The sequence below is a fragment of the Microtus pennsylvanicus genome, chromosome 1, assembly GCF_037038515.1.
Source record: "Microtus pennsylvanicus isolate mMicPen1 chromosome 1, mMicPen1.hap1, whole genome shotgun sequence".
Classification (NCBI taxonomy): Eukaryota; Metazoa; Chordata; class Mammalia; order Rodentia; family Cricetidae; genus Microtus; species Microtus pennsylvanicus.
Genome location: NC_134579.1, coordinates 133,087,776 through 133,114,497, shown reverse-complemented (window position 1 = coordinate 133,114,497; position 26,722 = coordinate 133,087,776). Strand labels below are relative to the sequence as shown.

Below are 26,722 nucleotides of genomic sequence, written 5' to 3'. Positions count from 1 at the left end.
TCCAAGTTTTTAGAAGAAACTATATTCTTTTAAAGAAAATGCAAACATCCTCGGGGGTGGGGGGAACTTAATTTAAGTCAAATCACATGGTTTTGTGGTAGAGCTGGATACAGTGTGCACAGATGCTCCCCGGTGTCACAGGGAACCCTGGTGGGCTCGCTCTCTGTGCCTGGGATTCGCTCAGGGTCTTCTAAGGCTGAGGATGCTAGAAAGGCATCACCCCTGCCGGGATCCAGAGAGGGAGAGACCTGTGGCTGAAACATCCATCAAGGCCAAACCCGGCGTTTCCCAGGTGTCACTGCCCTGGCTGTGATCGCACACAAATAAGGCACCCTTCCCCCATGGCACCCAGCCCTCCAAGCCCTGCCTCTGGGAGCTGAGGCCAGGCAGAAGAAGGTGGCCTATCCCAAGGCTGCAGGGTGCGGGTGTCCTGGAACCCAGCAGGGGAAGTGGCTTGAGGCACGGAAGGTGAATAAATAGAAGTCGCTTATTTGACGCGGGGGTCCGGCCCCTGCGGAAGAGACAGCAGCTCGGTGGAGGGGAGAAGACAGGAGCGTGGGTCACCCTTCTCTCCAGATGGCTGCTTTTCAGAGCTCAGTCACATGCACAGCGGGTGAGGGGAGTGGGCCCGGTCCGAGGCGCCTCAGGTGGCACCGGCGGCAGAGCAGATGCCCCTCCAGGGGGTAACAGCGGCGTCCTTCCTCCCCACTCAGCTGGAGCCCGCAATCCTGCGGAAGATAAAACACAACCTGAACCCCAGTAAGCAGGAGACGACATCCTCACCAAAAAAACATCGGGTTTGGGATAGATACGCCAGTGGGCAGAGGACCTTAAAGAAACACCCAAAGACTTGGAATTAAGGCCAGCCTCAGGAAAAGGACAGGGACGGGTAGTAAATGTAGGCTCAGCCTAACAGGCTATATACTGCCTTTTTGGTTTTGGGGGTTTTTTTGTTTTGTTTTGTTTTGTTGTTGTTGGAGACAGGGTTTCTCTGTAGCTCTGGAGCCAGTTCTGGAACAACTCACAAAGATCTGCCTGGCTCTGCCTCCCAAGTGCTGGAATAAAAGGCATGTGCCACCACTGCCCAACTGTTTCTAGTTTTTAGTTGCTTGAGACAGGGTCTCTCTATACCCCTAGCTGTCCTGGAACTTGCTCTGTAGACCAGGCTGGCCTCAAACTTACAGAGACCCACCTGCTCTGCCTCCCAAGTGCTGGGATTAAAGGCGTGCACCACCACACCTAGTTTCACAAGATACTGGTTCTTAAGAACAAGGCAGGGCTGGAGAAAGGCTCAGTGCTAAGAGCTTGCTGCTCGACCATGGAGACCACAGTTCAGACCCCTGCACCCACAGAACAAGCCAGACTCCCACAGACTCCCCTTAACTCCATTTCCAACTCTGCACTCCACACAGAGCTATGAATACCCCACACACAAATATAACTTTAAACTCAACAACAACAACAAAGTGACAGCCAACAGCCAGGTGCAGGAGCCATATTTATAAGCACAGGATTCCAGAGGCAGAGGCAAAAAGTCAAGGTCCAGGTCAGCCTGATCTACATAGCAAGACTGTGTCTCAAAGAAACAAGAGAACAAAATTCTGAACACATCTAGCAGACTAAACCCAGTAGGAGACTGGGCTTGAGTACAGCCTGGGCTATGAAAATAATTCCGAAGACTAGAGAGCTAGCTCAGCAAGAGTTCTAACCACGTGCACAGGACCCGCGTGTCCCAGTGCAGACACAGCAAATTCTAGGACAGCCAGAGCTGCTGTGGATAATCTTTTTGTACACTGTGAAGATGTGTCTTTGCCAAGGAGTCTCCTGATTGGTTTAATAAAGAAATGAATGACCAATAGCTAGGCAAGAGAAAACAGGCAGGATTTCTGAGGAGAGAAGATGAATAGTGGCCATGCATAGACACCAGAGAGAGGCCTCTGGCGTAGCAAGTCGGGCATACAGATGGAACAAAGGAAAAAGCCACATGGCAGAACATAGATTAATAGAGGCAGGTTCATCTAAGTTGTAAGAGCTATTTGGGGAAAAAGCTAAGCTAAGGCAAGCTCTCATAATTAGTAAGAAGTCTCTGTGTCATTATTTGGGGGCTAGAGGTCCAAGAAAGTCTGATGAGAAAGCTTACTACACTTTGCACTGGTGGAGGGGGTCAGCTGACACTTTCCCTTGTCACTCTGTGAATCTATCAGGTTTACACCCTAATATCTGACTCCTGAGCTTTATTTATTAATAAAACAATAAAAGAAGCGGTTATATTTGGCATGTAACATGTGTCATGACCACATGAACACAGAAGTCATGTCAGCCGTCACCTCAACCGTGGCCACCTGGGACTCCCCGGGAGCACATATTGCAATTGGCTGTCACTTGCATGAACTCTGGAGAGTGGTCAGCAACTTCCCAGAGCTGCTGCAGTAAACGTGGCTCCCACTGCTACCTGCCAGCGTGAGGCTGGGCTCTCAATAAACAGAAGGGGGCTTTGGTTCTCCTGGTCAGAGAACACTGTGGATGCTTAGGAAAGCCAGGTTTAAGCCAAAAAAAAAAAACCTCTAAATAGGCACAAAATACTTTAAGATATGTTTAAATGCTAAAGAAAGAGAAAAAATGGGCATAGACAGTCATAGAAAATAGTTTAGGGCTGGAGAGATGGCTCAGAGATTAAGAGAACTGTCTGCTGTTCTGGAGGTCCTGAGTTCAATTCCCAGCAGCCACATGATGGCTCACACCATAATCTATAATGAGATCTGGTGCCCAGAACACTATATACATAATAAATAAATAAATAAATAAGGAAAATAGTTTAAAAATAATAGTTTTTTAAAGAGAGTAAAAAATATATGCGCGCGCGCGTGTGCGTGTGTGTGTGTGTGTGTGTGTGTGTGTGTGTGTGTGTGTATACACAGCCTCATAAGGATGAAAACAGACAGGGCACATGGAACAGGTATGTTGCTTTGTTGACTTAAGCTAAAAATAACACTGCTGATAAACACTGGGTTATAGCAAAAAACCGCTAAATGAAACCAACATATATATATATATATATTAAGAATGTCTTAACTTCAAAATGAAAATCAGGAAATATGTTGCATTGGGGGAGAGGTTATATCTTTGTTCATGGTCAGGGAAAAACTAAACAAAGCAGGTTAGATTCACGGATTTCTTTCTGAAAATAAAAGAGGCCCGGGCGGTGGTGGTGCGCGCCTTTAATCCCAGCACTTGGGAGGCAGAGGCAGGCGGATCTCTGTGAGCTTGAAGCCAGCCTGGTCTACAAGAGCTAATGCCAGGACAGTTAGGGCTGTTACACAGTGAAACCCTGTCTCGAAAAACAAACAAAAACAAAACTAAATAAATAAATTTAAAAAAATTTAAAAAAAAACAAAAACAAAAGAAATGAAAATAAAAGAGCAGGATATAGGAATGATAAAATAAAACAGTAAATTAATTGAATATACTTTTAAACTAAAAAAAAGCAACTACTAGTCTTAAATATTTTACATTGGTATAGATCTTTGTATACTGATACAAATTTAAAGTTATTTTTGTTAGAACATACTGTATATATTTTCTGTTGTTTTAGGTATTATACAGCACTTCATTTTAAAATATATAGTTTTGGGCCTTAAAGACTATTATTATAAACTGTTTAGGATAATTTTTAGAATGTAGATTACTAGTTAATCATCTATAACAATCAAACTTAATAGTCATGTAGATAAGTTTTCAAGAGATAATTTTTTTGTTTGTTGTTGTTTTTCTTTCGGTTTTTTTTTTTTGTCTTCAAAACAGGGTTTCTCTGTGTTACTTTGTTGCCTGCCCTGGAACTAGCTCTTATAGACCAGGCTGGCCTCGAAGTTTTTTTGTGTGTGTATGGCAAAGTTAGCCACTGGACAAGAAACTGCCCTTGCCTCAAATGCTGACCAAATTGGACAAACAGGACACAAAAGAAGATGAATGCCACACTTTGCCAAGACAAGGTAGGACAGTCCTTCAAAATTCCTGCTCCATAGAAAAGTCTGTCAGATATGCTGGGCCATTAGACCAACGATGGATGCCCCAATATTGCAGAGGAGCCCTGGGTGACTGTCCAGACAGCAGCTGGTTTTGTCATTTCTATAGTTTTGAAAGTTGTTTGCTCTGCACTTCCTGCTTACTCAGGTACTATTTTATCCTTCTCCAGTCTCTGATGGGAGTTGAAGACTAGTTATACTGTCTTTGTTACTCTTTGTTACCACATTTAAAAAAAAAAAAACTTGCTAAAGAGATGTAAAGTTTATAAAGGTTGAGAGACATAAAAGCTTAAGTTGCTCATCTAAGAAAATGTTTTAAGGTCTAAAAAGATTTTTAGGTTGGTAATATGTTATGATAAAAAGTGCTTTAGGTATAAATAAAACTTTGAACTCATCAAGACAGATATTTTCTCTGAATATGTCAAAATACAACTGGACTGAACATTGTAAATGTAATTTTTATCTGATAATTGTTCTTGTTTGTTTGTTTCGAGACAAGGTTTCTCTGTAGCTTTGGTGCCTGACCCGGAAGTAGCTCTTGTAGACCAGGCTGGCCTCAAACTCACAGATATCCTCCTGCCTCTGCCTCCCGAGTGCTGGGATTAAAGGTGTGCGTAACCACCACCTGGCCTGATAATTGTTCTTATAAAACTATATATAGTTTTACTGTGTTAGACAGAGTAAAACTTTATTTTAGACAAAAATGGGGAAATTTTGTGGATAATCTTTTTGTACACTGTAAAAATGTATCTTTCCAAAAACACTTTCTTTTTCATTATTTTTGATTTATTTTATGTGCTTTGGTGTTTTGCCTACATGTATGTCTGTTTGAAGGTGTTAGATCCCCTGGAACTGGAGGTACAGATAGTTGTGAGCTGTCATATGGGTACTGGGAATTGAACCCAGGTCCTCTGGAGCAGTGCTCTTAAACACTGAGCCATCTCTCCAGCCCACCAAGGCGTCTTCTTATTGGTTTAATAGAGAACTGAATGACCAACAGCTAGGCAGGAGAGGACAGGCAGGATTTCTGGGGAGTCAGGGGAAGATGAATCTAGGTACAGAGAGACGCTAATGAGAGGCAGAGCAAGCCAGATACACAGAAAGGAGGAGAGGTAAAAGCTAAATAGCAGAATGTAGATTAATAAAAGCAGGTTAATCTGAATTATGAGAGCTAATTGGAAAAAGACTAAGCCAAAGGCCAAGCTTTCATTATTAAGAAGTCTGTGTCTCTATTTGCAGGCTGGTGGTCCAAGACAGTCCAACGAGAAAGCTTACTACACAGGGCTACACAGTAAGACCATATTTCAAAAAAACACACAAAGAAAGTGCGGGAGGTGAAGCTTGGTCCCTTGTCCACGGAGGCGGTGGTTGAAGTGCCACAGAGGCTTTGGTTCTTTGGTCAAGGGGACTCCAGAACCTTGACCTCTTTTTTTATACATGTATTATTATTATTATTGATGATGTTGTTGTTGTTTTGGTTTTAAGACAGGGTTTCTCTGTGTAGCCCTGGATGGCCTAGCCCTCACTCTGTAGACCAGGCTGGCTGCATGTATTATTTGCATGTGAAGTGGGTGCCATGGCATGCCTGTGGAGGTGAGGACAACTTGCAGAATCAGCTGTCTCCTCCATCACGTGGGTCCTAAGACTCAGTAGCAGGTATCCTTACACAGTGGGCCATCTCAAAGTTCTCTCCAAACCTTCTTTCTTGTTCTTTTACCAGTTATGAGGTGAGCAGCTCTGCCACATCACAGGCCCAAAGCAATGGCGTCAACCAACCATCATGGGATTAAACCTCTACAACCAAACTGAAATAAACCTTTTCTATGTAAGTTGGTGACTTCCAATATTTGCTACAGGAAGTGACAGCATACTCATCCTCCACTAGAATTCTGATCTATCACCCTACAAAGCTTAGGCTGGGTGCCACCTCCCCCAGGAAACCTTCTATAGTTTTGCAAGGTCCTGACAACTCCCTTCAACAGCAACACACTACTTCATGTGGACACTGCCAATTCTAAATTCCCGCCTATTCTACTAAATCCAACACCCACTTAGTGAAAATGGAACTATCTGAAAGAAAAATGAGCATGGGTGGAAAGAAAGGGAAAAGCTTACTGAGGGAGTATGGAGCAGAAGCTACAGAGAGAGGGTCCAGGGTGGAGGGTGACAGTATCTGCAGGGGAGGGTGGGTGAGGCCGGAGCTCACCTCACAGTGGTAACACTCCACGTGGTAGTCTCTGTCCATGGACACCACACGAATGGTTGTCTCACAGCCCTGGAAAAAGAGGCAGATTCACACATGTGCTCCCTGGACCTGAAGCACTATGTCCTGTCCATTAAAGCACCTCTCTACAATGTGCCACCCTGAGTAGACATGTCCCTTGGACAAGGACAGGGCACTTCAGCACATGCCCAAGAGGGATGTGTATGTGCCCTGGGCATCTTCCCCAACTGGAGTCACACATAGGCATGTGATAGTAAGAAAGTCACATGGGTGTTGGCTCATGCAGGAACTCCCACTACCAGCCATGTTTCCTCAGGAAGCTGACTTAAATAGACATCGTTCATGCAGAAAGACCCTACACAGGCCAAGGCCTCCCTATCTGCTCTTCTAGCCCTAGGCTACCCAACATCCACTGCAGAACTGAATGAGCGGGGTGAGCAGCCCCTCCCGCTACAAGTAATGGAGCAAGAGTGCCGCAGTGGGTCACGAGAATCAGGACCACCTCTTCCTCTAATGCATACAGGGTACACCTGACCCACCCCCTGCATGAACGTCCTCTATACTCCTCAGCCCTGCAGAATGCAGACCACTCCTAATATGGCCCAGGATCTGAGGCAAAGCAGGCAGGATCGGACAAAGCCTCAGGATCACGCACCCGCTGCTTCTGGGTGAAGTGTTCCTACCTGGGCAGGGAGGATAGGGCGGGCACAGGAAGCACATTTTGGAGCAAACACCCTGGAAGGATAAAGGAAGTGGGAGTGAGAAGGTGAGAAGGTAGAGTCAAGAGGACATGGGTGGAGCTACCACAACAGCTCTAAGATAGCCTGCCTCCTGTGTAGACACGTGGGTGTGCAGCTTCTGCCTTCTTGGCAGTAATGGTTGACACAGTTCCTATCTGTGCCCTTCCTCCCTCCTCCTGCAGGACAGCCTCAGGCTCCCTCCAGCCATCTCCTATGCATTCTCTAGTCCCTGTGTCCAGACTGAAGCCTTCCCTAGAGGAGACCTCTGCTCCACCCTGAGTACCACCAAGGACAAATGCTGGCACCAATCTCAAAAATCAGCAGCAGCAGAGACCCAAGGCTCTGAGGCCTAAGCCTGGAGCCACCATAACAGACAGGCTGCCCATGTGGCACCAGGGCTTTCTCCTTGGGAGGAAAAGGCCCAATGGCAGGGAACAGACAAGTAAGGGCCCAGAATCACAAATGTCCCTGCCCTGCCCTTAGGCGTCACTGGGAACCGTTCCCAGGCTCATGAATTGGAACACTTGCTCCCCAGCACATGGAAACATATTCTGGAAAGATAACAGTTATTTTTTTTTAATTTATTTATTTATTATGTATACAATATTCTGTCTGTGTGTATGTCTGCAGGCCAGAACAGGGCACCAGAGCTCATTCCAGGTGGTTGTGAGCCACCATGTGGTTGCTGGGAATTGAACTCAGGACCTTTGGAAGAGCAGGCAATGCTCTTAACCACTGAGCCATCTCTCCAGCCCCCAAGATAATAGTTATTGATACCACCTCCAGGTTCTTTCCTGATGTACCCACCAAAATATAAGGAGTCCCATCCTTCTGCTCCTGTCACCAAAATCAGAGCTATCCCTACCCCAACTGCAGAGAAAACACAAGGGCAGAAAGAGAAAAAAAGGCCAGGACCAAAAGGCAGAGCTAGGCAGGAAAGAGAGCTGGGGAGGCCCTGCTGCGGTCCACACTGCTTCTTCAGCAAGGGAGACTCACGTGTGGTAGTCTCTAACACAGTAGATGTTGTTCTCCACGTCCACGGTGAAGGGAACGCCATCCAGACACTCGTTACACACTGAGCAGCGGAAGCAACCTGGGTGGTAGGACCTGCCAAGGGCCTGTAGGATCTGGGGGAAGCACCTAAAGGTTAGCATGGGCAGGAGGCACAGCACCACCCCCCACAGGCCATGGCTTAGGGCCCCCGCCAACGGTCTAGAGCAGCAGAGGGTGGGGGACTCCAGGTCACGGGGAGGTTCTCACCATCTCCATGATAAGGTGTCCACACACGCTGCACTTGTCAGCAGTTTGCTGGAACCCGGAGTACTGAGAGGGGACACAGGATCCAGGACGTCACGTGACAAAGGGGCACTCACTGTCGCTGGCCTCAAGTCTGCATGTGAGTCCGAAGGAGGGTCCCGCCCCTGCTCCCACCCAGCTGGGCCAGCAACACAGTGCAGACTCACCAGGAAGTCCTCCTGGCAGTACACTTTCTCACCCACGTTATAGAAGGCCTTCCCACGGAGTCGTCTCCCTGGAGGGGAAGGGGTGGAGGGGGTAATGGAAGCTGACACCAGGAACGGAGCCTGGCTTGAGTGTCAGTACTCACCGCCCACCAATGAGAAAATGAACATCGGACATCTCCAAACACCCCTTCATTTGTTTGTGTGTACACCTTTATGTCAGAAGAGGGCGCCAGATCTCATCACAGATGGTTGTGAACCATCATGTGGTTACTGGGAATTGAACTCAGGACCTCTGTAAGTGCAACAGACATGCTCGTGGCTGCTGAGCCATCTCTCCAGCCCCCTCTAAACATCCTTTTAATGCTATGCTGCTGTTATAAACATGTCAAGCCAGAACGGTGTCTCACACCTGTAACCCAGCATCCCATAGATGAAGGCAGGGCCCCAAAGGCTGAGGACAGCCTAGGCTATAAAGGAAATCCTGCCTCAAAATACCAGACAATAAAATTAGGTGTGGTAGCACATGCCTGTAATCCCACTTGGGATGTGGAGATAGGAGGAACCTCAAGTTCAAGGTCATTCTTGGCTACAAAGCCTAGCTGAAGGCCAACCTGGCCTCTCTTAACCAAAAACAATATTTCAGGAAAAAAAACTGTAACAGTAAACAAAGATATAATCAAAGCAAATACAGGAAGGTCTCTTTCCCCATGCCTCTCTCTTTACCTCAACTGCCTCTACCTCTAATGCTTACTTGGCATTGCCATCCGGCAGGAGGCGCCAGGAGCTGCTAGCTCTAAGAAGGAACTTCAGCCTGCTGAGAGTGCTGGTGAAAAACTCAGCGGCATCAAGCACCTAGGTGAGAGGTTAAGTCGTTTTCCTCTGAACAGTTTGGTGGCAGGGTATGGCGGCCCACACCTGTAATTTCAGAGGCAGTAGGAGTTCAAGGCACGCTTGAGATATATAGGAGCACCTTGTCTAAGAAACCTCAGGGCTGGAGGTGTGGCTCAGTGGTAGAGCCCCTGCCTAGAATCCCCACTGAGGGGCTGGGGTGTGGGTCTAGAAGAGATTTCCAGTACCACAAAACAAGATGATTCCATCTTGTTAGAAGTTCTAGGCAGTGTACAATAATGAGATGTGGAATTAGAGCTAATGTAGACCAGAAAGAAGTAACACTATCTGTAGTCATAGATGACACGATTGTGTTGTAGAGAAAACCATTAGTAACCCACTAACCCTAAGTTTACTGTAAGTGCAGGATAGGACAGACGGCCAGGATACGAAAACCAAATGTCAAATGCATTTTTATTCTGGCAACAAATATTGGGAATATGAAGCTACAAGTTTTTTTGGTTTTTTGTTTTTGTTTTTATTTTGTTTTGTTCCTCTGTGTAGCCCTGGGTGTCCTGAGACTTGCTTTGTAGACCAGGCTGACCCCAAACTCAGAGATGCACCTGCCTCTTTCTCCCAAGTGCCAGGATCAGAGGCACGAGTGGCTCCGCCATGTTGGACTGGGCGGGGCCAGCAGGCAGTACCTGTTTTTGACCTAGGAATGTCACAGCTTAGATTCTTAAGCGCCTAGTGATTTAAAGGCGCAAATCAAAAGTGCTCGTGGAGGGCTGGAGAGCTAGCTCAGTGGCTAAGAGAACTGCTTGCTGTTCCAGAGGTCCTGAGTTCAATTCCCAGCAACCACATGGTGGCTCATAACCATCTGTAGTAAGATCTGGTGCCCCCTTCTGGCCTGCAGAACATTGTATATATAAGGAATAAATAAATCTTTTTTTAAAAAAAAAAGTGCTCGTGGATAGTAAAAAATTGCAGATTCACAATAAGACAGATTCAGACCACTAAATGAATCACACTGTTGAATAAATGTACGTAGGCTTGAGAGAAAGAAAAAAAAAGAATATAGAGAGCCGGGCGGTGGTGGCGCACGCCTTTAATCCCAGCACTCGGGAGGCAGAGGCAGGCGGATCTCTGTGAGTTCGAGACCAGCCTGGTCTACAAGAGCTAGTTCCAGGACAGGCTCCAAAACCACAAAGAAACACTGTCTCAAAAAACCAAAAAAAAAAAAAAAAGAATATAGAGAATAAAGTTAATGGTTTAATAAAAAAAAAAGATAAAGTCTTTAAAGAGACAGAGTACAGATAGTTAAGAGATTAAAAGAAATAACAAAAATAAGCCACATAAAAATAAAAAATTCACAGAGAATCTGGATTATGTACATTGTGCTTTCTTTAAAATTTTTGACTGTAAAGGTGCTAAATACAGAGAGACATTTCATTACATGGGCTGCCAAGCTAAACCAGAATGGATATAAGGGTATTACAATTTCAAAATTTGGGTCTAAGGATATGATGCTTTGGAGCGGGTCTTCTTTTGTTTTCACAGAGGACCAGACCCTGTGGATTTCTTCTATCCCAATTTGGTATGATAGACCACGCCCTCCTGAAGGGTTGCTGTGAACATCTTCAGAAAATTGCTTCACTCAATTGCCAACTGAGATGAAACTAGCACACAGGTTATACCATAAAAGACCTAATTAACGACGCCCCCATTCAGCAAAAAGCAGTTTGGAGAGAAAAAACTGCGCCCATGTTCCCAAAATATTGTTTATAAATGTTCTTTTACATTTAAAGGGGGAAATGATATAGGTATGAATAATTTGCATTGGTATGGATTTTACAGTCAATTTTGTTATATGTATATATATTTTTGATCTTGATTAAGGTATTGTGATTGTGTAGTTCATTAAAAAATGTAATGTATAATTAAGAAATATAGGTTGTTGATGGATAATCATAAATAATAGTAAAGCTTGTAGTCATGTTAGTTAGATTTTCTAGATATATAGAGATACATTTCAATTAGATATACATTCTTCATATCTTTCAAAGACTGCAGAATATGGCATTTAATGTTTTAATAACTTAGGACTTTTCATGACAATGAGATGTGTCTTCTCCTGGCGGCACCAATCTACTTCGAGAGGAAGATGGGCATCGAAGAGGATCGTTATGAAGTTTGATAGCCATTTGGCAAGAAACTGCTCTTGCCTGGACTATTGCATAAACTGAACACAAAGAACCCACAGAAAGAGGACTGCTGAACTTGCCTAAAGGTGAGATGGTCTTTCGGGGTTCCTGACTCATGAAAGAGTCTGTGAGACATTCTGCAGGACACAGCAGAAAGTGACTGAACTGTCTTTGAAATTTCCTGCTTCATGGAAGAGTCTGCTGGATACTATGGGCCTGTAGGCTGAAGATGGATGCCCCAACGGTACAAAAGAACTCTGGGTGACTGTCCAAGCAGCGAGATGTCTCTGTCATTTCTAGAGTTTGGATTTCTTGTTTACTTAGGTAATATTATATCCTTCTGGAGTCTTTGATGGAGTTGAAGTATGGATAGATAGTTATAGTTTTCCATTGTTATGATAAAAGATAAAATAGATATAAATATTGTAACTATAATTCTTGCTTGATAACTGTTTTGTTATATGTAATTTTGCTATGTTAAAGTTAAAGCCTTTTTTTTTTGTTTAAACAGAAAAAGGGGAAGTGATGTGGGAGTGTCATATATCAATCTGTTGATTTCATTGGTTAAGCAATATAGAAACTGCTTGGCTGGCCCTCATAGGTTAAAACATAGGTAGGCGGAATAAACAGAACAGAATGCAGCCGGGCGATGGTGGCGCACGCCTTTAATCCCAGCACTCGGGAGGCAGAGGTAGGCGGATCTCTGTGAGTTCGAGACCAGCCTGGTCTACAGAGCTAGTTCCAGGACGGGCTCCAAAGCCACAGAGAAACCCTGTCTCGAGAAACCAAAAAAAAAAAAAAAAAAAAAAAAGAACAGAATGCAGGGAGAAAGAAACTGAGTCAAGGAGTCGCCATGATTCTCCCACTCCAGACAGATACAGGTTAAGATCATTCCTAGTAAGCCAGCTCATGGGCTATACAGATTATAAGAAATGGGCTAGTCCAGGTGCGAAAGTAAGCCAAAAAAAGAGGCTAGATAGAAATGGGCCAAGCGGTGTTTAAAAGAATACAGTTTCTGTGTAATTATTTCCGGTAAAGCTAGCCGTGGGATGCCGGGGACGCAGCCTGCCGCTCCTATTTCAACATTAAAGACATACGCCACCACCACCAGGCGAAGTTACCATTTTAAAACTACATTTATGAGGCTGGAGAAGAGGATGGCTCATGGTTAAGATTGCACACTGCTCTTGCCAGAGACCCAAGTTAGGTTCCCAAGACTCACATTAGGTGGCCCATACTAGCTGTAATTCCAGCTCCAAGGGATCTTGAAACACACTTTCCTGGCCTCTGTTGACATTAAAAACACACATACACGCACGTATGGACACATGTGCACATGTGTGTGTGTGTGCGTGCATGCACACACCAGATGAATACATACATACATACATACATACATACATACATACATACATACATACATGGAAACTATACTGGTAACATCATGGAGTTGGAAACCTACACTAAGGGATAAACTTAGGGAATTATGTGTATGGCCCTGCATACTGTAAAACCAGGCTTGGCCCAGAGAAATCTGAGAAGACACAGGTAAAGAACGTGTGTTGGGAAGCCAACTCCCAAGTCATCCCACATATCTTGCAGGTAAAGGCTGGCAGCTGTCAAGTCTAGATGCTTTTTCAAGTTTACTCTCAGAGTGAACTCAGAAGACAGACAGCATCTATCTCTCATGGAGGGAGTAGTGAGTTTGTTTGCTGTCCAGCATTACAGACAAGATGCGCCTCTGGGACAAGGGTCAGGGGGTTCTCCTGTTGGGGCTCCTGGAAGGTCCAGCTGCCCCAGAGACTGAGGCAGGAGGACTGCTTCAACTGTGAAGTCTGAGGTCATGCTGAGCATCACAAATATTCCAGCTCTAAAACCATTTTTTAAAAAATTATAATTCCAGGCTGGAGAGATGGCTCAGTGGTTAAGAGCACTGACTACTCTTCCAGAGGTCCTGACTTCAATTCCCAGCAACCACATGGTGTCTCACAACCACTTATAATGAGATCTGGTGCCTTCTTCTGGCCTACAGGCAGGATACTGTATAAATAAATAAATAAATTTTAAAAATTATAATTCCTAATTCAATTAAGGGTTGCCACATAGAGTATGCAGAATCTCCCAGGATCACCTGCCATCCCATAATAGTCAAGAATCAAGCAGAATGGGAAGTGAGCTTGAAGACTCTGACCCGGAAGTACATGCTTTCTGTCATCACCACGAAAAGTGGCATGCTTGGGAGCTGGAGAGATGGCCCAGAGGTTTAGAGCACTGGATACTCTCCAAAGGTTCCAAGTTCAATTCCTGGAAACTACAAGACAACCCTCTATGAGATCTGGTGCTCTCTTCTGACCTGCAGGCAGAACACTGTATACATAATAAATCAATCTTTAAGAAAAAGAAAAGAGGCCGGGCGGTGGTGGCACACGCCTTTAATCCCAGCACTCGGGAGGCAGAGGCAGGCGGATCTCTGTGAGTTCGAGACCAGCCTGGTCTACAAGAGCTAGTTCCAGGACAGGCTCCAAAGCCACAGAGAAACCCTGTCTCGAAAAACCAAAAAAAAAAAAAAAAAAAGAAAAAGAAAAGAGGATCCAAATCCTTTCCAGCTCACACCAGCTGTGTCCATTTTCAAATGCTGCCCAATCTCAGCATTTATTTTTTGGAGCAATCAATACAAAAGTGATAAGGCGGCCGGGGAGATGGTTGCCAGTGAAGTGCGCGCGCGCGCGCACACACACACACACACACACACACACACACACACACACACACACACGGACCTGAGTTTAGTCCCCAGCATTCACCAAGAAGCCCAGTATGGTGGCACACCCTTACAGTTCCTGGGTTGTGGAGGTAGAGACAAGGTATTTGCAGCTTGCTGGCCAGCTACACTCGCCTAATTAGTAAGCATCAGGTCCCAGTGAGAGCTCCTAGAACAAAAGGTTCCCAAGAAACACCACCTGGGGCTGACCTTCAGCCTCTGCACATGTACAACTCTAATATAAAATTGTTATCAACCTAAACACAAACACAACCTCAACTGAGTGTGGTTGCTCAGACCTGCAATCCCGTCACACAAAAACTGGTGAATTGGGCTTAGTCAAAATTGAACATTTCTTAACAAAAGCATCACTAAAATAGGTTTTAAAAATCACACAAAAAGGGGGACTGGAGAGATGGCTCAGCGGTTAAGAGCATGTACTATTATTGCAGAGAACCTGGGTTCAGTTTCCAGCACCCACAAGAGATGGCTCACAGTCACCTAACTCCAGCTCCAGGACAGGACACCTTCGGGCTCCTGGGGCACGTGTTTTCACATATACATAGTCTCCACTCAGTCAGACAGACAGACACAAACACATAAATACATGCACAATAATTAAAAAATACCTCCCCCCAGAAAAGTCCTGACCGGGCTGTGGTGGTGCATGCTTTTAGTTCCAGCACTCAGGAAGCAGAGGCAGGAGGATTTTTTTGAGTTGAAGGCCAGCCTGGTCTACAGAGTGAGTTCTAGGACAGTCAGAGCTACACAGAGAAACCCTGTGTGGGGGCGGAAGGGAGGGAAACTCCCAATTTTATAACAAGCAAAAGCTTTGAACAGATTTCTCAAAAAAATACTTATTAGGCTGGCAAGATGTCTCAGCAACAAAGATGCTTGCTGCACACCTGACAACATGAGTCTGATCCCTGGAACCACATGAGGGAAGAGAGAACTGACTCCTGCAAGTTTTGTCCCACCTCCCGAAATACATGCTTGCACACACACTTATAAATACATAATAAAAATGTATTTTTCAAAGAAAAAAATATTAATGGCCAAAAAGCCAACAGAAAGATGCTCACTGGGAAAGATGCATTATTAAACTCATGATGAGATGCACCCAGCAGAACAGTTTCTCGGAAAGACAACAGCACCAATGATTGGCAAACATGCAGAGCACCGCGGCTCTTAGGTTTCTAGGGGACTGTCAATGCTACAGCTCCTTGGGAAGACAATTTGGCAGTCTCTTATGGAGTTACACACACGCATACCCTATGACCCCAAAACTCCACTCCCTGCAATATACCCAGGAGAAGTGAGAACCTGAGCACGGATGAACTCTACGAGAGTTCACAGCACAGTCTAAGCATCGAGTGTCTATGAGCGATTACATGGAGAAACAAGCTGTGGTCTGATCACACAACGGACTACCGTGTGGCAGGCAGGAGGAGTACACTACTCACACATGCAACCTGGGTTAAAAGAAAAATCACCCTTGTGAGAACAGCTGCCCTCAAGATAAAGCCAAATCCAGGGGCTAAAAGGGCTGCTGACAGCCGGAGCCACTGGCAGTCCAGCCTGAGAACAGGCCTGCCTCAGTCCCCAGGAGCTTCCCAGTTATCTGTGGCTAAAAACCTCCAGGGAGTAGTGAGTCCAGCCCAGAGACTGTGCACCACAAGGCAAACAATCCGCTTCCCATACAAGTCTAGAGAGCAGAGCTCTGGCCCATCAGGCTCCTGGCAGCAGCTCTGCAAAAAGCCTGACTAAAGGTCACATTTGAGGAGAAGAAAAAAATTCTGAGGTTACAGTTAAACAAGGCAAAATTAAATGTGTGTATGTGTGCATGAGCTTGTGAAAGCCAGAGGTTAACACTGGATGTCTCTCCTGACTGCTCCCCACGTAGTCTCTGAAACAGGATTTCTCCCTGACCCTGGAGCTCACCGACTGGCTAGACGGCTGGTGGGCTGTCACTCACTCAGCTTTTCACAGGGATGCTGGGGCTCAAACTCAGGTTCCCAACCTTGTGCAGCAAGCACCTTACTAATTAAGCCATCTCCTGCCCTGCTCCCCACCCCCTGCTTTTCTTAAAAAAAAAAAAAATCTCAAATCAGGCATGGTGATACATGCCTTTAATCCCAGCTCTTGAGAGACAGAAGCTGAAGCCAGTCTGGTCTACACAGTAAGTTCCATGACAGCCAAGGCTACACAGAGAAACCTTATCTCCAAAAAAACCAAAAAAAAACAAAAAAAGGGGGGGGTAGAAAAAAGGAGAGGGGGCTGGAGAGATGGCTCAGTGGTTAAGAGCATTGCCTGCTCTTCCAAAGGACCGGAGTTTGATTCCCAGCAACCACATGGTGGCTCACAACCATCTGTAATGAGGTCTGGTGTCCTTTTCTGGCCTGCAGAATATATGCAAACAGAATAGTGTGTCCATAATAAATAAATAAATATTTAAAAAAAGAAAAGAAAAAAGGAGAGGGTGAGCACGCTTGATCTGACTGATGCTGTGTAGACAACATTATTCATCAGGAATAAGATAAATGTGGATTTCTGACTTAGCCGAGGGATGGGGGATGTGAGGAATGGCAGCACAGCCTTAGACACAGAGCAGTTTGATCATTTCTTTTTGAGGCAGGGTCTCTGCATTACCGTGGCTGGCTCTGAACTCTGCTTCTGCCTCGGCCTCCTGAGTGACCGTATTACAGGCTCTAGCAAAAATAGCATTTCTTTGCCTTGATCCTTATGTATGTTACTGTGATAAAATAAACTATGGAAATATTCCCTGCAGGGTGTGGTTAAGAGCACTGGCTGCTCTTACAGAGGACCCAGCTTCAATTTCCAGCACCCACATGGTGACTCAGTCATCCATCCACAGCGCCAGTACCAGGGGACCAACAGGCACACACATGGTGCACACACATACATGCAGGCAAAACATTCATACACATAAAGTCCAAGAAATATATCTAAAATACGTTTACAAATATTAACCTCATGTCCAGATGGTACAAGCCCCCTCATCCATGCCCCTATCCCTCCCAGGCAGACCAGAACCCTATGCGGATGGAAGAAGCACAGCCAAGGACCAGAGAGGAGCCTTTCTGATAGCCGACAAAAGGCCCCTCAGCTGTTCCATGGCTCCTTCCTCAGACCTACACCTCTCAAGTCAAGCCCAGAAAGGTGTCAAGAGCCATGTGCATAGGGAGAATGTGAACAGCCTCCTTCCATCCCAGAACAGAGTGTCTCCTCTGCCTGAGACTTGGATGCGAGGGAGTGACGGGGCAGTGGGGGTGGGGTAGAAGCTATTACCTACCACAGGAGTCACAGATGAAGCAGTCGGTGTGATACAGGCTCCCCATTGCCTGGCACGCCTGCCTTGCTCCGTAGATGCCAAGCCCACACTTGATACAGATGCCTGTGAGGAAGGAGCAGGAGAGCAGCAGTTAGTACTATGTCCTGGAGTTGGGTGGCCAGCCAGGCCCCAACGACAGTACCACCAAATCCCTAGTCTAACATTCAGCTACAAGGACCCTGCTGGAAGCTGAATGTGTCCTGTCCGTGTTTTAAGCACCTGGCTGGTGGACAGAGGCCACTAGAGGCAGGTCTGGAAGGTTGTAGCTCAACTCTGCTCATGTGCAAATGTTCTGCAGAGATGCGAGGCGCTGCCCCTATGCTCCTGCCATGACGGACAGCGGAAGGGATCCTTCCTCCTTTAAGTGGCTCCAGTCAGGGAGCTGGTCCCCACGACGAGAAAGGCAGAGAGTACGGGCAGCACGTAGGGGCAGCTACTGCTGCCTGGGCATTCAAACAGCTTCACAGAGCACTGGTGGAGGCAGAGCCCTTGAAGTCAGCCATCAGCTATGACCATGAGCATCAGAGCTAGAAAAGGCACTCCACGCCCCTCCACCTCACACTGAGGAAGACAACCTTCCTAGCCTTGGAACCAAATCCCACTCTTCAAAATAAATATGTACCTTCTGACCCCACAAAGGTACACTCAAGGGCATCACTGCCCTGGACAGGTATCCTTCCTCGGCTGTACAAGGTTCGAATATTCTCTACACATTCCACAAACGTGGCCTGCTGCCTGCTCACACCCTTCTCTTTTTTGTTCTTCTTCTTTTTTTTTTTTTTGGTGGGAGGAGGAGTTTCGAGACAGGGTTTCTCTGTGTAGTCCTGGCTGTCCTGAACTCACTCTGTACACAAGGCTGGCCTCGAACTCGGAGACTCACCTGCCTCTGCCTCCTGAGTGCTGGATTAAAGGCGTGCACCACTTCTTAAATGTAGAGAAAACGTAGTGCAGAGAAATCCCCAGCCCCATGTGCTTGCTCCAGAGGAGACACACACGCCAGAAGTCACAAGATGTCAGATGAGTGGGGTACATGTTGGATGATGCACGCCTGTGACCCCAGCACTCAGGAGACCAAGGCAAGAGGACAGATAGCTCAGAGTTCCAGGCCAGCCCGGGTTACATAGCACCTTTTAGGTTAGCCAGGGGTCTATATGGAGATCCTGCCTCAAACAACAACAAAAACCGTAACGATAATGATGACAACAATGATAATGTCAAAACACTGTCTGTTCTTTCAGAGGACCCAGGTTCAATTTCCAGCATCCACATGGAAGCTCACAACTATCCATAACTCCAATTCCAGGGGATGTGACACACACACACACACACATACAGGCAAAATAGTAAGGAACATAAAATAAAAATAAGTAAGACATTAAAAGAACAGAGCCGGGTGGTGGTGGTGCATGCCTTTAATCCCAGCACTTGGGAGGCAGAGGCAGGTGGATCTCTGTGGGTTCATGGCCAGCCTGGTCTACAAGAGCTAGTTCCAGGACAGCCTCCAAAGCTGTCTTGAAAAACCAAAAAAATAAAGGAATAAAGAATAAAATAAAATAAAATAAAATAAAGGACAGATCAGGGTTGGGTTTAGCTCAATTGAAGAGCGCTTGCACGGCAAGCTCAAAGCCCTGAGTTCAGTGCTCAGCTCCCGCCCCCACCAAAGAAAATAGATCAAAGTGGAAACAGATGCAGAAACCCACAGTCAAACATTAGACACAGCTTGGGGAATCCTGAGGAAGAGGAGGAAGAAGGACTGTAGGAGTCAGAGAGGGCAAGGGCACCAGAAGAAAACCCAGAGTCAACCAACCACAGAGACTGAACCGCCCACCAGAGAACTTGCAGGGCACTGACCTAGGCCATCTGCACTTATGCTGCACTTGTGTGGCTTGGTCTTCTTGTGGGGCTCCTGACAGTGGGAGCAGAGGCTGTCTCTGACCCTTGCTGCTTTGGGACCCTTTTCCTAATGGGTTGCCTCATCCAGCCTTGATAGGATAGGAGGTGCCTAGTCTTACTGCAACTTGACATAGCATGGCTGGCTGATGTCCATGGGAGGCTGCCATTTGCTGAAGAGAAACAAAGTGGAGGAGTAGACAGGGAATGGGAAGGGGGAGTGAGGGGAGGGGCTGGAAGGAGAGGAGGGAAGGGAAACTGCAGTTGGGATGTGAAAAACAAATAAAAATTAAAAAAAGAAGAGCTCAAGGGACTGGAGAGGTGGCTCAGTGGTTAAGAGCGCTGACTGTTTTTGCATCACTGCACCCACTCGGTTCATGACCATCCACAACTCCAGTTTCAGGGGATCCAGTGCCCTCTTTCACTCTCTGAGGGCACCAGGCATGCAAGTGGTGCACATATATACATACATACATACAGGCAGGCAAAACATTCACAGACATAAAACAAATCAGTCAAAAAGAAAAGACTAGGGCTGGAGAGATGGCTCAGAGGGTAAGAGCATTGCCTGCTCTTCCAAAGGTCCTGAGTTCAATTCCCAGCAACCACATGGCAGTTCACAGCCAACTGAAATGAGGTCTGGTGCCCTCTTCTGGCCTGCAGACATACATGGAAGGAATGCTGTATACAAAAGAAAAGACTAAATCAGAGCTGGGGAGATGGCTCAGTGGTTAAGAGTACTTCCCAGCACCCACATGGTGGCTCAGCCACCTGTAACTCCAGTTCCAGGGGATCTAACGCCCTCTTCTGGCTTCTGCAGTCACTGCACACACACATAAATAAAAGTAAAAATAAATAAAAATTTTACAAAGAATTTATTTTTAAAAATCTAGGGTAGCTGAGTATGGTGGCACATGCCCGTAATCCCAACACTTGAAAGACAGGGCAGCTATACAGAGAGCTGGAGGCCAGCATGGGCTATGTAAGACCTCGTCTCCAACAAAACAAAACAAAGACTAAATCTAGAGGGCCAGGTATATTGACACATGCCATCCGTTTGTACACTAGAGAGGTTGAAGTAGTACGTCTCAAGTTCAGGGTCAATCTGGGCTCCATGGAAAGATCTGGTCTATAAATACAAAAGTCTAGAGGCTAGAGCGTCAACTTAGTGGCTCACACCTGACACGTATGAACCAGCCCCCCACAGGCACACATCTGGAGGTGGTGATTTTTACACAGGATGGCGAAGGACAGTCCCTCTGTGGTCTTTACAGCATGAACTGAACGGACAGTGCTTTCTACGCAGGGATCCAGGAATACAGGATGGAACTGGGACCACCCAGCAGGTCAGATGCGGGAGAAAACAGGACTGACCAGCAGTGTTAGGAGGATGCCTGGCTCCAAATCTTGTGCACTTTTTAGCCCAGCCCTCCGGGAGACACAAAGGCTGCTCGCTTCAGATACTCAGCATCTCTGTGTGGTTTGCATGAGATGGTCCCCACAGACTCATGTTTGAATACTTGGTCCCTATTGGTGGAACTGTTTGAGAAGCAGTAAGCGGTGTGGCCTTGTCGGAAAAGGTGTGGTGGCCAGGCCTTTAATCCCAGCACTCTGGAGGCAGAGGCAGGCAAGTTCCTGGGTAGCCAGGGCTGGTAAAAGACCCTGCCTCACAAAAAACCAAAGATGGGCGCTCTTAGCTGTCCTGGACCTGTGCCTTTGGTCCACCACCATGGACTCTCCCCACTGTGGTCCTGGGGAACTGAACTCAGCTTGTCAGGCTTAGCAGTACGTCTTAGCATTGACTCATCTCATCCAGTCTTCTTTGTGTTGTCACTAGCTTGGGCTCAAGCTCTCTCAACCTGTGTCCCAGATAGCGGGTACAATGGCTATGCGCTACCACACGTGGCTTGTTCCCTAATTTTCCTCCAGTCCTGATTCAGCGTGTAACTGGCAGGCTATCCAGGCCCCAACAACCCATCCCGACACACTGCCGGACTTCTCTTCCTTCTGTCTTCTCACTCCTCCACCAGCCATGAGAATCAGATCTCACCATTTACTTGACTGAATCATAGCAGTCAACACTGAAAGGTGGGGGTGGGGAGGCCAAGGCTGGCAGATCCTTGTGATTTTGAGGCCAGCCTGGTCTACGCTGTAAGTTCCAGACCAGCCAAGGATACAATAACAAAACGCTGTCTCAAAAGCTAAAAATAAGGGTCTGGAGAGATGGTTCAGTGGTTAAGAACACTGGCTGACTGGCTGCTCACTCTTGAATTAGACGGCTGGGACTCAATTCCCAGGACTCATGGGGATGCTCACAACCATACGTGCCAGTGCCAGATATCTGACACCTCTTCTGGCCTCTGGGGGCACCAGGCACACACGTGGTGCATATGCATACATGCAGGCAAAAATTCATACATATAAAATTAACAAATCTTTAAAAAATTTTTTTAAAAAAGTAAAAAAAAAAGGGGACAAAAAGGTATACAGAAAGGGAAGGCCCTATGGTACATTAAGCCTGGCGTATATTGTCTGTATGTACCCAGATTGCTTTAATAAAAACATACTTTAGAATGACCAACTGTGGCAGTATATCCCTACAACCTCAGTGATCAGAAAGCTTAGCAGAGTTCTAGGCCAGCCTGAATTAGAGAACAAGATTCTGCCTCAGGGTAAAAAAAAGTGACCCCAGGGCACAGGACACCTCAGAAATGAGAGAGAGGGAGGGAATGAGCAAACCTGAGATGGGAGGAAGGCAAGACGAAAGGACAGAAGGACTCTGTGGCCATATGGGTTTGGAAGTTAATTGATGCTTTTTAAGAAATATTTATCTGTATACATGTACACACACGAGTACATGTGCATGCTACGGTACCCGTGTGGTCAGAGGACAGCTTGCAGGAGTCAGTTCTCTCCTTCTACCATGTGGGTTCCGGGAATCAAACTTGGGAAGTTAGGTTTGGGAGCAAATTGCATCTTTAGCCACTGAGACATCTCACCAGCCCTGTCCCTGTGTGCATGTGTACGTATTGTGTGAGAGTGTGTGTGTGCACGTGTGTTACCCTTCTACAGATTTATATCTGAAAGAAAGGGGCCAAAGGAAAGAGGGAGGCTGAGGGTGGAGGAAGAGGCTACAGAGAAGACTGTTACCCTCTCAGATAGCAGGAGAGTGAGGCTGGCCGTGGACAGAAAGCATGGAGGGAGGAACAGGAACCTCAGTGCTCGGAGGAGGTAGGAAGTGGGATGGGCGGCAGGAGACCAGAGGCTGCTGAGAGAATAGAAAAGCAAACTGACTGAGGCTAAGGGGAACAACAGAGTCCTGAAAACCACTGAGGTTAAAGAATAAAAATTACTCCAGGGCCAGAGAAATGGCTAAGAGGGTCTTGCAGCTAAGGCTGACAACCTGGGTTCAAGTCTAAAAACCTACAGGGTAGAGGGAAAGAAACCACAAGTTGGTCTCTGACCTCTATACACACACCTCAGCATTCATGCAACCCTCCCACACACGTGACTGTTAAAATATTAAAAAATAATAATAATAATCCCGATCTCAGGGGCTTTCTCCAAACCCCTCACAGTCAGACAGAATAACAGTGTGGGGGAGTGTCAGTCTAGCAACTCAGAGTAGGGGTCCTGTAAGGAATCAAACAGGAATCAGAACCAAAGGCTGCTAAGAGAAGCAGACAGGTGTGGCCCTCGGAGCCTCACAGCGGACGGGCAGTTCTAGGGGTCTGAGGCAGTCAGCCTCCTAATGGCAGCCGAGGGGGACAAGGCAAAGTTCCAGTTGCCGAGTGCTTGGATTACAGGTATTTATCACACATGGAAACTGCCGTTTTTGTATTTCAAAAACATCAATCATCATCAGATACACAGCTCAGGCAAAACTGCCCATATTTTTAAGAACCAGAAAAAAAAAAACAACTATTTTTGGCTTGGGGTTTGGGGTGGCCCTTAGACCAGGTGTGGTGGTGGTTCATACCTGCAGTCCCAACACTCAGGAAGGTGGTTAGCTGGAGATCACATTGGTAGATAGGGAGGGACCCTATCTAAAAAGAAGGGGGTACTGGGGATAAGGTTCAACTGAGAGTGCTTGCCTACCATGCATGAAGCCCCAGCTTCCAACTGCTCTTCACCCCATAATCTGGCTGCGGTGATGCACACCTGTAATCCCAGCACTTGGGGTGAAGACAGAGATAAAGGCTATCCCTTTAGAAGAGCTCATTCTAGACCAGTCTGCACTCGATGAGACCTGACTCTGAGGGGACCCTCTATCATCAGCCAGCTCAGTCTCCTATGTGGCTGAAACACCTGAAAGCTGAGCCCTCGCTGCTCTTTGGAGCCCTCTTGCAGACTTTGGTCCTCAGTGCCGGTACTAGCCAGTATTAGCATTACCTACCCAGAGCAATACACAGACCCATGGGACCCACAGATAGTTAATGCCCAGCCTCCAAGTGTGCAGGGGCCAGATGCCGACCAAGAGCATCGGAGTGTCCCCTGCAGATGTCCCAGTTCAACACCTGGCAGGAGGTCTGTCTCCCACTTGCCCCTACTCCCAGCCCACTACCAGCAGCCACCACATCTACTAAACCACGACTCCCATCATGCCTTCTCACATCGAACCAAGCACCTTATCGCAAAGACAGACCAACCCTTTAGCCCACACACACCCCTGATGTTGACCCACACTGGGTTACAACCTTCCCATAACCTCACTATCTTCCTCCATCCCGGAATGCACCCACCCGACCAGCTAAGAGACAGCCTCTACTTCCCCAAGGTCTACTTCAAAGCCGCCAGGAACTGCTAGTTTTGCTGGCCTGGGGCTAGAAATCTGCCAGGCCTGTCTCATGCTTGCTAACCCTGCACACCCTCACTTCCTCTACCCTGATTCGCCCTAAGTATTGAGGCAAGGAAAGCCCTCAGAGGTTGTTGGGCTGATGCATGTTATTCCTTTCCTGGGTTGTTGTTCCTTTCTTTGGTATTTGGTGGTATAAAATCCATTTTCTGTTGTCCTTTCTGAAACAAGGTCTTGTTATGTAGTCTTGACTGGTCTGGAACTGTATGCAGACTAGGCTGGCTTTAAACCTCAAGCTATCTACTATTCCTGCTTCCCAAGTGCTGGGATTACAGGCCTGTACCAAGCTGGCTCAAGTCTGGACTTTTCCATTGTGTATCCAGCGGTAAGGCTGGTTTGTGGTTCTGTTTTGCCTTGCTGGGGAACAAACCCAAGACCTTGAGTACTCTAGGCAAGCGCTCTACCACGGAGCTAAACTCCTAGCCCAGCATTCCTTTAGGAAATATCCAGTATATACGACTCAGCCCAGAGCAGCCTGGCGTACCTGGCTTAGTCCTGTGGCCTCACACGGTCCTACCTGCAGGCACCATTCCCAGCATCCGTATCTGCTCACAATCGACTGTGACTCCAGTTTCAAAGGATCTGACACCTTTTTCTGGCCTCCTAGGGTACCCTCACATACACATAACTAAATCTTTGCCAATCCATGTCTCTAATCCCAGCACTGGAAAGGCAGTGGCTGAAAGAACTCTGTGAGTTCCAAGCCAGCCAGAGCTATACACAGTGAGACCTTGTCTCTTAAGTAAATCTTTTTTTTTTAAAGTGTCCAGAAAATAGTTTAGTTTGCCAATCAACCTGATTTTGTTTGGATCCCCCGCTTCTCCCGCCTCAAGTCAGGAAGCGCGCGCGAAACACCTCCGCATCTGTGGCTGGAGAACAGACCGCACCCGCGCCTAGGGCATCCCGGACCCCGAACCCCCGGACCCCGGCCCGCGCGCTCACCGAAGTAGTCTCGCGCCGTGCGCGCCTCAAGCGCGCGCTCCAGCTCCCGCGTGAGTGCTTCCAGCCGCCGCTCGGCCGCGCTCGGGCCACTGTCCCGGCCCGGGGGTAGCGGCAGCGACGGCAACGGGAACGGGGCGGGCTCCGGAGAGCGGGCAGGCGCGGGGCCGACGCCGGGCGGCAGCAGATCGGCATAGGCGCCCGCTGAGCCGCGGGAGCCCAGGCTGGACACGCTGGAGCGCGCACTGCCCCCCGACGGCGGCCCGGGACCGGGGCCGTGGCGCTGGTCATAGCCCAGGCTGATGCCGCTGGAGCGCGCGCTGCCGCCGTCCGAGCCCGCCAGGCTGGCGCGCGGGCCTCGCTCGGGGCGGCTGGGGACGTCGGGCGCGGCCTCGAGGCCACCGACTCCGCCGCCGCCCTTTCCTCTACGGCCCGCCGCGGGCGCCGCCTCGTCGGCGGCCCGAGGCCCGCGCCGCACGCGCCCCGGGGAGTCGGCGGTCGGCTCCGGCTCGCGCAGGCCCAGCCCGGCCAGGAGCAGAGCCGCGTCGTCCGCGGCCGTCCGCGAGCGCTGCATGGCCGTCGGCCCGCCGCCACCGCCGCGGCGCGTCACCTCCGCCTCCGCCGCCCGCCGCTGCCGCTGCCGCTCCGACAGCGCCGCTGCATCGTTCGCCTCTCCGCAGCCCGCAGCCCGCCCCGGGACCCCTGGGCACGGGGCGGGGCGGGGTCGCGGTCGCTCGGCGTGGGCCGCGAGCTCGCGCGGGACCGTGACGGGGAATGAGGGCGGGAGGGAAGGGGCGCGCGCGGCGGAGGAATGCGCGCGCAGCTCGGGGCCGCGCCCCCTCCGCTCTCCAAGGCCCCGCTCGGGAGGGGTGGTGGGGGCGGTGGCGGAGGGACTTCTTTGCCCCGTCAGGAATGCGAGGAAGGAGACTGCGCAGCGGCCTGTGGAATGTAGGGGGCGGCGACGGGCGGGCTGAGGGGCGCGAGGGCTGCGCGGGGACGTGGGCGAGCCAACGGTGGCCTAGGCTCTACGCCCCGGGGACCTCAGGGCGCATTCCAGACACCCCCACCTCCCTGCTGAGCCCTGCGCTCTTAACCTCCCCATATTCCCTCCAGGCGTTCTGCTTTGGGAGCGCAGCCTGATAGTGCCTTACACATGGATGTGACACCAGTGTGGGAATTCTGGGAGTTTCCAAACGGGACACCAATGTGGAGAGTCTGACAATTTCTGACATGGGGCGCCAGTGTGGGCATTCTAGCAACTCCTAGGTATATCTCTCCCAATTACACATTCTGGGACTTAGAAAAGAATCACAGGGTGAGTTCCAGGTCCCATTGTGAATCTGACTTCCACCAAAATTTAGGCTGGAGCCATGGCTCAGAGGTTAAGAGCACTTGTTGCTTCTTGCAGAGGGCCCAAGTTCAGTTCCCAGCACACACACACACG

At 48.1% G+C, this 26,722-nt stretch overlaps 1 protein-coding gene across 1 annotated transcript; it reads right to left on the bottom strand.

Annotated features, from left to right (window-relative positions):
* Positions 1-26,060, bottom strand: Wtip (WT1 interacting protein). The gene is made up of 8 exons (XM_075984682.1): positions 25,282-26,060; positions 17,556-17,657; positions 8,450-8,517; positions 8,247-8,309; positions 7,983-8,113; positions 6,930-6,981; positions 6,229-6,297; positions 1-728 (listed from the first exon to the last, which is right to left on the bottom strand). The coding sequence occupies exons 1-8, from the start codon at positions 25,850-25,852 to the stop codon at positions 588-590; spliced, it is 1,197 nt and encodes a 398-aa protein (XP_075840797.1). The 5' UTR covers positions 25,853-26,060; the 3' UTR covers positions 1-587.
* Between the last annotated feature and the right edge of the window lie 662 nt (positions 26,061-26,722).